The sequence below is a fragment of the Propithecus coquereli genome, unplaced genomic scaffold (genome assembly GCF_000956105.1).
Source record: "Propithecus coquereli isolate 6110/MARCELLA unplaced genomic scaffold, Pcoq_1.0 Scaffold375, whole genome shotgun sequence".
Taxonomy (NCBI): Eukaryota; Metazoa; Chordata; class Mammalia; order Primates; family Indriidae; genus Propithecus; species Propithecus coquereli.
Window position 1 is genome coordinate 1,552,954 of NW_012149452.1, and position 12,670 is coordinate 1,565,623.

General features: G+C 39.7%; 1 protein-coding gene across 1 annotated transcript in view; it reads left to right on the forward strand.

Annotated features, from left to right (window-relative positions):
* The window catches only part of CNTNAP5 (contactin associated protein-like 5), an 819,231-nt gene that overhangs the window by 552,994 nt on the left and 253,567 nt on the right, over nt 1–12,670 (forward strand). The window contains exon 12 of the mRNA XM_012651908.1: nt 6,784–6,903. Coding sequence (XP_012507362.1) covers nt 6,784–6,903 — 120 coding nt within the window. The remainder of the gene's footprint in view (nt 1–6,783; nt 6,904–12,670) is intronic.

Genomic DNA, 12,670 nt, shown 5'->3' on the forward strand with positions numbered 1-12,670 from the left:
AGAATTTTAAAATGCTACAACTGAAATAGCTAAAAACTCAAATAATCCAAATGTTCTTTAATGGGTCAGTCATTAAAAAAATTGTGGTAGGTTCATACCATGAAATACTACTAACAATTAAACAAAAATAGACTATTGATACTTTAAACAACTTGAATGGAACTCAAGGGAATCATGCTAAGTGAAAAAAGCCAATTTTGAAAGGACTGTCCAGCGCGAGGGTGAGGGCATGTTCCGGGAGACACCTGTGACCAGGCAGGGAGCACGCCAGTCAATACTGCAGCAGATCAGAAGGATCCGAAGACACTTTTTATTTTAAAATAAGGCAAAATCCATATACCTGAAATACCTAAATACCGGAAATACCTGAATACCTGAAATACCTAAATATTAAAAAAAATTGGGGGTGGGCAAGGGCAACATACATAACCTAAACATCTGTACCCCCATAATATGCTGAAATAAAAAAAAAATGTTACTGGAGACATTTTCAAGCATACAAAAAAAGATAGAATCATATAATTGTTCCTCACGTACCCTTTACCCAGGTTCAACACTAATCAATATTCTGCCATTTTTATTTTTACTCTTTCTCTTTATATTTTTATGGAGCATTTTAGAAAGAAATTGTGGACATATCATTTCATTACAAATACAGTCTTTATACTGAATGATTCTCTAACACAGAAGAGCTTTTTATCTTTTAAAACATAACCACATAATACCATTATCATACCGGACCAAAATTAAAAATATTTTCTTAATGTCATCTGAAAATCTCATTTTTAATTTTTCTGGTTTTTTTAAAATGTCCCTCTTTCTTTCCTCCATTCCTTCCTTCCTTTCCTTTCTTCCTTCCTTCTTTCCTTCCCTTCTCCTCCTTCTCTCTCCCTTTCTTTCTTTCTTTCTATTTTGTTTTTTCCTTTCCTTTTCTTTTCTTTCCTTCTTCCCTTTCCTTTCCTCCATCTCTTCCTTCCTTTCCTTTCTTCCTTCCTTCTTTCCTTCCCTTCTCCTCCTTCTCTCTCCCTTTCTTTCTTTCTTTCTATTTTGTTTTTTCCTTTCCTTTTCTTTTCTTTCCTTCTTCCCTTTCCCTTCCCTTTCCTTCCTTTCTTTCTTTTCTTTCTTTTATTTAAATCAGGCTTTACACCAGGTCTAAACGCAGTGTTTGATAGATGTGTCTCCTGTAGCCCCACCCCCTTTTTTGTCATTTTTTTTTTTTTTTTTTAAGAGACTGAATCAAACCTTCCAATATTCTGGATTTAACTAATTGCGTCTTCATAGTGTGGTTGAGTGTGTTTCTTTGCCTCTTCCTGTAAATTGGTGTTTAAATCTTAGGGCTTGCCTAGATTAAGCTTCAGTTTTTGGGCAAGAATATGTTCTAGGTGTTGCTATTTATTTCTTATTGCATCATTAGAGGCACCATGATAGTCACTTTGAGGGATGTTGATAAGATTGAACCTTGAGTTTGGGTGTTGTTAATTTAATCCATCCACTAAAATATCCCCCATCAGTGGTTTAGCAGTCTTTGATGATTGTTGTCTAATAGTTTATTACATTGGTGGTTACTAAAAGATGATTTTCAAATTCCATTATTCCTTTTGCACTTTCTGGCTTTGATTATTATTTAAAGATTTTATTTCACGGATTATTAGGTTACCTTCAAATACAGTTCATATAAAAAGGCAGGATATTTTTTCTTTTTTTTCAATTTCAGCATATTATAGGAGTACAGATGTTTAGGTTACATATGTTGCCCTTGCCCCCCTTCCCCCAAGTCCCAGTTTCAAGCGTGTCCATCTCTCGGATGGTGCACATTGCACTCTTTGTGTATGCATATACCCATCCCCTCCTCCCCCTCCCCCTCTCCCCTTCCCCCTCCCCCCTGCCCAACATCCAATAGATGTTATTCTTATATGTACACTTATGTGTTGATCAATTAATACCAATTTGATGGTGAGTACATGTGGTGCTTGTTTTTCCATTCTTGGGATACTTCACTTAGTAGAATGCGTTCCAGCTCTATCCAGGAGTATACAAGACGTGCTATATCACCATTGTTTCTTAAAGCTGAATAGTACTCCAGTTCTCAGAACATGACTTTATTCTCCAGCAACCTTCAAAGGTGAACCAGTGGACTTATCAGATAGATAGATAAGATGGATAACTAGATAGAAACTAGCAGATTGTATATATTTAACAATTGCAGTGACTATTCTTTTTGTTGCCAAAATTATTCCACCAAATCAGCTCCTTGTGCCATTTTGACATGATTCCAATCTTTAATAAGATTCTTGTTTTTAAACAGAATAAGCCATTCTGATCTCATTCTGTACTTTTTCTGCTTGAAAAAAAAAGTGGACTCAGTAAAACCTTTGTTCTTTTTAAGTGGTAAATTGTGTTTAGATTTACCACTACTATAGCAATACTACTTGTGCATTAGATTGTTTCTAGCACTTTCAGTGGTTTAATCATGAAAACGAGTCATTTGAAAGAAAGCATTAAACAATGAGTTCAAACTGACATTACCAACTCTTAAGATTGCAGAATTATATATAGTTATATAGTTTTTGCCTTTTATATTTAATATTTTATGATAAAAAGCTTACATTCTGTTAACAATAACATTATAATTTATTAGCTTTTCCTTGCTATGTATAATACTTTTATAATACAATAGCAATATTGTTTAAAAATAAGATTATTTAATTTAGTATTTTAATTTTATTGATAGGATATGTCCTACCATACCCTATTAGTCAAAATACTGTTTTAACACTAAATATGTTTATTTATGAGTTCATAGTAATACTAAAAATATTCTCATTGGTCACTTTTGGAGTACACTAGGGAAACACTTCAGTATTTTGAAACTGATGAATTAAAGGAAAAGCATAAAACATTTATCTTGCTTATCCCCTCTAATCTTACAGTTTAGGGACATCAAATAATTGATGAGGGACGCTTCCATTTTATAAAGTATTCCCACTAATAAATCAGGAAGCAATGATAGAATTAGAGTAACCACTCACCAGCTGGTTTGTCTTTGGGGAAAGTACTTGTATTTTATGAGCTTATTTACAGTATCCATAAATAGGAATGCTGTTACCGGGCTTTGCCCTCTGAGATCTCCCAGTAACTGAGCCAACATTTAAGGAACAAATATATCAGCAACAGTACGTTAACTTAGACAGTAAATGACCCCAAACTTTCAGTGGCTTAGCAAAATAAACATTCCTTTTATGTTCACATCACACTGCAATGTGATCCTGCTCAATAAAGTCAAACAGCGACACAATCCACTTCTGTCCCATAGCTTCATTTCATTTAGGTCCTTGAGATCCTCTATGAGGATTTTGGTTGCTTCAGTGACTTCCTTTGGTTGCTGCGGCATCAGCGAACATCATGCAAGCAGAGGCCTGGCAAGCGCTCAATTGCTGCCCTGGGAGCCTTTACCACGTCAACTCCCCTGCTAGAGCGTGAGAGGCTCTGTGGACAGAACCTAAGCCCTGCTGCCTGCCGTCCGCCTGCCGTTGGGCCCAGCAGCTGAGCAGATGCGCGAGCTGCACCCCTGAGCCCACACTAGATGCCTGACCTGTAGAACATGGTATGATCATTGTTTTAGGTCAAATTTGATGTGTTTTTTGAGGGGAGGGGGATGTTTGTTTGTTTTTATGTAGCAACGTACAACTGATACACTTAGAATATAGAAGACAGATTAGCCAAATATACTGCCAATTGTTAAAGCTGGGTGTGATGATACCTGGTTCATTTTATTACTCTATGTGCCCTTTGTATGTATTTGAAATTTCTGTAACAAAAGAATGAAGAAGAAAATACTGAATTTCAATATTACTTGAAAGACTAGTTAAATTCATTTGTTTTAATTTATTTTAAATGTTTAAAAATTGCTTTTCTATTACATTTAGTTTTTTAAATTGTTTAAAATAGTTCAATGGTTTTGAAGTTGAAAATATAAAACATCCAGAAAGGTATAAATTTCATCCCTGTCACTCGGCCCCATTTTTGCTCTCTTTCTCGGTAAACATTCATTTATATTAGCTCTCACCTCAACATTTTGGGAGACATTTGACTGTCGTAGTAAATTTGGAGTTACATTACCAGTATATCCATAGAAAACTGGGCAAATGAGAGAATAAGACCATTATTAATGTCAAGAATAACTAAATTTTGTTCAGGAAAGGAAAAATAATCACATTATAATATGTGGCAAATTTGTGAATAGCATTTACATCTCCATATCATCATAAACGGTAACCATGGATCTAGCTAAAGTTACAACACCACTATAATGGAGGGACAGGGAAATGGAAAATTGTTTATATTTGGAGGATGGGGAGGAAAAGGGCCAAGTCTTCATCTTCCATATTGGTAAGTGACCAGGAAACTTGTAAAAGTGAAAAATCAAGAAGTAACATTATAGACATGCTATTTAGACATATAATAGTCAATACCAAAAGAATAAGAATAAAACATCATCATCTTTGTACAGAAAGGAGTTGGGGGATGCTGGTTTTTCATAACAAGCCTGTGGTTTATGATGAAAATTGGGAAAAAATCAAGTAAACAAAAAACTCAAGAAAAAATAAGAGGCAACATGACATAAAACAATGGGATAATAATAATAATAATATGGTTCATATTTATCAAGCACTTCCTATGTGCCACACATGGGTTATCTGTTTTAATTCTTACTACAACAGTATGAGGTAGTAGACCTATAACCAAATGAGTAAATTAATGCTCTGAGGGTTTAATAGCTATCTATTGTAATGAATCATTAGAAAATTTAACATGTGGAAACAACACACATCATCAAATAGCTTCTCTGGGTCTGCCAGCAACTTGCTGGGTGGCTCTGGCTCATTCTCGCACGCAGCCACAGGGAAGAGATTGGCCGGGGCTGCAGTCACTGCACGGTGGGACTGTGGGGCTCTGCCTCTGTGCTCACTCACGTGGCCTGCTGCAGAAGCTTCCAAGCTCAGTGCTTTGGGCCACCCCCCAGGGCTGCCTGGTGACATGGCAGCTGGCTTCTTCCACGGCAAGTGATCCAGGGTCACTCAAGATGGAAATCGCTGCCTTTTTATCATCTGATCTTGGAAATAAGGTCTATCACTTTGTCAAATTCTATCTGTTCGAGTAAGTCAGCAGGTCCAGCCCCCTCAGGGGGAAGGCATGAATTTATGAGCAGGACGTGAACACCAGGGAGTGTCCATTGTGGGCATGACCTTAGAGGTTACCTAGCACAGTGAAGTAGCTTGTCCGGGCTCCCACAGGTAGCAAGTGGTAGCCCAGCAAGCAAAACCACCCATTTTGATTCCAGGGTTCATATTCTTAACCACTATGCAACCACCCGTATGCTGCTGGGGTGGCGTTTACCCTTTGTGGGACATTGGAAACTCCTTCCACATGGTTGTCATCTTGGGAGTGTGAGAGTGATTGGGGACAGGCCACTCACAAAACAGTTGACTTCTGCAAGTGTGACACACACCTGACAGTGTTGTCAGGTTCAGGCAAACGTAAATAAGCTGCACATTATACTCAAAATGGGGGGGTGCATATCACACTCCCAGAAAGTGCACAGAAATGTGAGGTTATCCCTGAGTACAAGGATAACCTTGAATTCACTCTAATTTATAAAAAGTCAGACCCTCTCAGGCTTTATAACTTTACTGGTAATGAATTATTTGAGGCACCCCTCACACTTGATCATGACAAACTGCAGCTCCATATTCCTGGGATGGGGCATTAGTCACAGGGGCGGGAGTTGGCTAAGGTGAGGGGTTCGTACTATATCTTGAAAGCTGTTGGGAACCACTGAAGTGCTTCAAGCAGGGGAGGGTGACACGATTGGACATGTTCCTGCTGCTCTGAGCTACGGTTCTTGGTCTGAAGCATCCAGTGACATTCCATATTCTCACACGCGAGACAGTAGATGTCTCCTTTATACTCCAACAGATTTATTCGTGTTGGTTTAATACAATTTTTATATTTCTCAAACCTGCAGATTGGTCAATGCCTCCTGTCTCAGGTACCTGAGCCTGCCTCTACCTGAGTGCCACAAAGACCTTGGTGGCTGCCAGCCAGTCTGTGAGCTTTCTGGGGCACAGACTGACTGCCTCCTCCATGGTTCCGTCCCCTGGGGGCAACCACATCTGTTGACACGTATTAGGATCTCAGCAAACGCATGCTAAGTCAAAATGGACTAAGCCTGATTGTGCACTTACCTGTATGTTAGTTGCCATACTGAGCCCCAGGCATATAGAAATAAGACAATGTACTTACTTTAATAGTAAAAAGTCTCAACTGTAGATATGCATTACTTTGTTTTAATTCACTAGTCAAACATTTATTCTGCTCCTGCCGTGAGCGTGGCGCTCTGCTAGATGCTGGGACACAACATCAAATACGCAACGTAGCTATGCTCACAGGTCCTGCAACCCACTGAGGGACCCTGATGATCCTAGCTCAGTGTACTGGGGGAGCACAGGGGAGGGGCACAGAACAGGGGAGGGGAGACGTTTTGAGGGATATAACCTCAGAGCTGATTTTAGAAGAATGAATGAGTCAAAATGAATGGCTGCTGTGGCTTTGTCAAGGACATGAACACACTAGTTTGTCAGAGCTCTGGGGAAAAAGTCAAGACTATAGAAGAAAGGGAAAAAAATACTCAGGGAGTAAACATAAGTGGGAGTTACTGACCCCTGCAGAGGGATATGCAAATCCAAGCAAAGTTTTCTCTCTGCTGCCTTTGTGTCTTTGTAGCCATCTACGAGCAGTCCTGCGAGGTGTACAGGCACCAGGGGAACACGGCCGGCTTCTTCCACATCGACTCGGACGGCAGCGGGCCGCTGGCACCTCTCCACGTGTACTGCAATATCACCGGTAAGGCTGCGGCGCCGCACTCCCGCTCACCCTGGCCGCCTGCCGGTGCAGAGGGAAAGGAAACGCACCGGAAGTGGATACCTGTGTGGATACAGGTTTAGACGAACAACCTGTGGAGGGAAAGGGTGTTTTGGTGAATAACAGGAATTCACAGCTAGGTTCTTTTCATGAGAGAGAGACAGAAAAGAAAGCTTGTTAATGGTCCTGATAATGTTTCACTGAAGCAGAGATTAATTTTCTAGCATTTTCTGTAGGGCTTGCCAAGGACATTTTCTTTCTAAAAACAAAAACAGAAAGAAAAGGAAAACAAACAAAAAACAAAACTCGTAATCAGTGGGAAGCCCTGACTCGAGAAGTAGGAAAGCTTGGTTGGTGTTCGGCCCTGAGAAGTGTGTAACCTGGGTGAATCCTAGCTTGTCTGAGTTTCGGTTGATCATCAGGGAGATGGGAATAACCGTGCCCACCCTCTAGAGCTGTGAGAATGAAATGCAATCACGTGTCTTGGAGCAGCTAGCCAGACTGGAGAGCCTGCAGATGCCTAACAGGAAAGTGAGCTGTTTCTGTTTTCCCTGGAAATCTCTTGATAGCTTGAACTTCTTTCTCGAATGCAGGACATAGTAAGAGGCAATTATTACATGGGTTTAGAAACAGCCTATGATCAGGAATTTCCTCTGCAATATAATTCCACAAAGCCAAATCCCGATGTAATAGTTATTTAAAAATCCAGCTATGCAAGCACTTCTGCCATTGTGTGCATCTTTAATTGGCACATACGCATCTTTTCTTTGTTTATTTCAAGCACCGGTCTTCGGAGATGCCAGCTGCATCCCGTAGTGAAGCTAGAAAGCAGGGGTCTCTTAAGGCTCATTGAGTCCTCAGGCCTCAGGCTTCTCTGCAACAAGGCAACACATTTATGAAGCTCTTTCTGTAGCCAGACACTGTTCTAGACGCTGAAGGTATGCAGAGAAGTAAGACCTAATGGCTGTCGTTCATGAGGCAGTGAAGTCGGGAACACTCTCATGCCAGGTCACAGGCAGAAATGCAAGCAAACCGTGGCAAGAAATGGTGACGAAGGACACTTAGTAATTTGCCCATCTGGACACAAAGGGCCACACTTTTTCTGCAGAAGATGCTAGTTAATTGGCTGCCATTTTCTTGCATTTCCATAGTGCTTCGTCTCTCCAAAATGGATGTATGTTAGCTGCCTTTCAGCAACCCTATTACAACATTAGAAAGTATATAACTGTTTTCTTTTCATGATTGTAATAACCTATAGTGTTCAACAACCTGGTCAGGGACTAGGCCTCTCAGTGGATCTTAGTTATTTTTAACACATAATTAACATATGGATTCTTGTTTACATAATGCGGATGTCCCAGGCCCAGAAATTCTAATTCAGTAAATGCACTCCTACCGATATCCCCAGTGATTCTGATGCAAATTCTTCCTGGTCCACACTTTACCAAAAGATGGAGGAAGTAATTTGGCTGCAGAATCAGGCAAGAGAGATAAGTGCCTGCTGCGGGGTAGCCAGGTGTGACTTGTGATCGTAGGAGTGGTGGCAAGGACATCGATTACTGAGCTCCAGTCATCTCTGAGAAGGGACCTGGGAGTTTACAAATATCATCTCTTTAATCCTCACAACGAAAATCAGAGACAGGCATTTTTTTTATCTCCATCTAACATAGAAGGAAAGAGAATATGAGCATTTCATGACATGCTCAAGGTAATAAATTCTGTGACTAACAGTCAAGACTCAAGAAGTAAGCAGAGCCTTCTGGTTCAGTAATAATCCGTATCATGGAAACGGTAACTGGATACTTTGTATTGCATATGTTTTGCTTTAAACAGCGGTTTTTAAAAAATATTATAAAAGTAGTCAATGTTAATCGTAGAAAATTTGAGAGAAAAAAGTAAAAATATAAACGACATGTTAAAGACACCTATAATCTACAATCCAGAGATTGTTATTATATTGTTAGGATTTCCTTGGTACTTCTTTCTAGGAATGTACATGTGTGTTTTTTTCTATGAATGTATATGTTAGAGATTTTATTTATATATATATATATATATATATATAAAATCATAAACTTTAATTTTACTGTACAAGTGTAGACTTTTCTCTATTAAAATATATCTTGAAATTAAAATATGTACATTAAATAGAGCTTAGAAATTTTAAACTCTCCAAAATAATGTTAGTATAACACAAGGACACAGAGGGCCTAATTCATCCATAGGTCTCATTTGCACAGAAGTCTCTGCTTCATCTCGCAGCAGGGGTTACGTTAGCTAGTTTATCCAGGAATGGTTACAGGTGATTGTGTGCTTGTATTTAAAGCTGCCGTTTTGCTGATGTGATTCTGAAGAAATCAGAGCATCTGAGTTTTGTCCTGAGTTAATCGGCTTGATGTGCATGATTGAGCATTTCTTATGAATTTGATTTTTTTTGGTTACATGCAGTAGAATAATGTAAAGGTTTTTGTTTTTGTTTGTCTTCTAAAATACCTACAGCAATAAAAGAAAAGCTCTGTATAGGTGCATTACACAATTCTCATATTTAATTGGCTAACAATTTTCTGATACATAAATGTAATGATTAGATATGTATCTTTATGTTTAAAAATTATAAATGTCCGAGGTTCTTAAATAGGAATGACTTATGACACTGAAGGGTGTGATACAGTGGTCCAGGGAAGAGAGTGAGGGAGAAGGGAGAGAGGAAATAGAAGTAGGAAAACTTGTTCTGTCTTTAGCTCTGGTTTCTGAAAGCACCACGTTGCTGTTCTCTGCACTTACCGGTAGCATCGCTGGGGTGATCCCATAAAGAGTGTGCACAGGGCTGGGTGGCAGGAGACCTGAGTTCTCTTTCTACACCTATGCTGGTCAGCTGAGTGCCTGTGGCCAGTCCCACATCTCTAAAATTAGAATGTGAGGCAGGTGTTTTCATAGCCCTTCCTCATTGAAAATTTTCTGAGCAATCCATTGAGATTCCACAGAAAAGAGGAAATTTCTCCCAAGAAGTCTATGGATATTTGCAAATAGATGTCATGAGGCTGAAGATGGGAAGATTTTCATTGTGGAATACAGAAAATTTGAATCCCAGCTGCCTCTAATACTGCACGCAGGCAGGGGAACATTAGTTCCCCCTACCTGTAGGCAAGGTGGCACCTATCCTGTCCTGGGAGATCTATGCTTGTGCATGTCCCCTACACACAGAGCAATCTTCGGAGGGGAGGTTGCCAAATGTCTAAGCAACAGCTGCCACATTTGCTGTAAAGCAGCATCGTCCCTGCATGGAGAAAGTAGGCCAATAAATTGGAGTGACTTAGGAGGCTATTAAGCTTATTGATTGATAAAGTGGACTGAGTCTAGACCTCTACAAACTGTGGATAATGTGCCATCCCAGAACTATGTTCTGGGTTGCTTCACCAGACAACTAGCGGATGGGACAGGGAGAAGGCACAGTTTTTGGATGCAGGATTGAGTAAAGTGATTGATGAGGAAGATAAAAGACTTAGTTTCCTCAGGAACACACATTTGCCCTACTTTTAACAGCTTCATATTAATAAATGATTTACAATGCAGGTCAGCTCAATATAAATTTGCACATTGCAGGCATGTGCAAAGTGCTACAATTATGAAAGTGTGTTCACGTCACTTTCCTAGGGCTGCTGTGACAAAGTACAGGCAGACCTTGGAGATATCTCAGGTTTGGTTCCACATCACCACAGTAAAGCAAGTAATGGAGTCACATGAAGTTTTTTGGTTCCCTGCCTAGTGTATATAAAAGTTATATTTACACTATACTGTAGTCTATTAAGCGTGCAATGGCGTTATGTCTAAAAAACCAATGTGCATACCTTAGTTTAAAAATACTTCATTGCAAAAAATGTTAACGAAGGCTCCCTGAGCCTTCAGGGAGTCATAGTCTTTGTGCTGGTGAGTGGGGGAGAGTCTTGCCTTGATGTTGGTGGCTGCCAACTGATCAGGGTGGTGGTTGCTGAAGATTGGGGTGACTGAGGCAATTTCTTAAAATAAGACAACAACAAAATTTGCTGCATGGATCAACTCTCCCTTCCATGAAAGATTTCTCTGTAGCATGTGATACTATTTGATAGCATTTTACCCACAGTAGAACTTCTTTCAAAAATCAGAGTCAATCCTCTCTAACCCTGCCACTGCAGTTTCAACTAAACCTACGGAATATTCTAAATCGTTTGTTGTCATTTCAATAATGTGCATAACATCTTTACCCGGAGTAGATTCCATCTCAAGAAATCACGTTCTTTGCTTATCCATAGGAAGCATCTGTTCAAGTTTCAGCATGAACATGCAGCGATTCAGTCACATTTTAAGGCTCAACTTCTAATTCTAGTTCTCTTGCTATTTCTGCCACATCTGCAGCTACTTGCTCCACTGAAGTCTTGAACCCTTCAAAGTCATCCATGAGAATTGGAATCAGCTTCTTCCAAACTCCTGTTAATGTTGATATTTTGACCTCCTCCCATGAGTCAGGGATGTTCTTAATAGTATCTAGAATAGTGAAACTTTTCCAGAAGGATTTCAATTTATTTTGCTTTGATTCATCAGAGGAATCACTGTTTATGGTACCTATAGTCTTATGAAATGTATTTTGCAAATAATAAGACTAGAAAGTCAAAATGACTCCTTGATCCCTGGGCTGCAGAATGAATGTTGTGTTAGCAGCATGAAAACTGCATTAATCTCCTTGTGCATCTCCATCAGAGCTCCAGGTGACCAGGTGCTTTGTCAGCGAGCAGTCATATTTTCAAAGGAATCTTTTTTTATGAGCAGTAAGTCTTCAAAGTGGGCTTACAACATCAGTAAACCTTGTTGTAAACAGATGTGCTGTCATTCAGGCTCTGTTGTTCCATTTACAGAGCACAGGTAGATTTAGCATAATTCTTAAGGACCTTAGGATTTTCAGAATTATAAATGACAGTTGGCTTCAACTTAAAGTTGCCAGTTTCATTATTAGCCTCTAATAAGAGTCAGCCTGATTTTTCAAACTTTGAAGCCAAACATTGTCTTCTCTCTAGCTGTGAAAGTCCTAGATGGCATCGTCTTCCAATAAAAGTCTATTTTGTCTACACTGAAAATATGTCATTTGGTGCGGCCACTTTTACCAATTAACTTAGGTAGATCTTCTGGATAACTTGCTGCAGCTTCTCCATCAGCACTTGCTGCTTCACCATGCGCTTTTATGTTGTAGAGATGATATCTTTCCTTAAACTTCATCAACATTTTCTTCTGCAACTTGTTCACCTCACTCAGCCTTCATAGAATTGAAGAGTTAGGGCCTTGCTCTGCATTAGGCTTGGGCTTAAGGGAATATAGCGGCTGGTGTGATCTTCCATCCAGACCACTCAAATTTTCTCCATATCAACTGGAAGGCGATTTCACTTTCTTATCATCCGTGTGTTCACTGGAATAGCAGTTTAATGTCCTTCAAGAATTTCTCCTTTGCATTCACAACCTGATTAATTGGCACAAGAGGCCTAACTTTCTGCCTCTCTCAGCTTTCAACATGTCTTCCTCACCCTGTGTAATCATTTCTAGCTCTTGCTGTCAAGTGAGATGTGTGAAACTCTTCGTTTCACTTGAACACTTAGAGGCCGTTATTGGGTTATTAAGTGGTCTAATGTCAACACTGTTGTGTCTCAGACAGGGAGGCCCGAAGACAGGGAGAGAGATGGGGACAGCGGTTGGTGGAGCAGTCAGAACACACACATTTATCAGT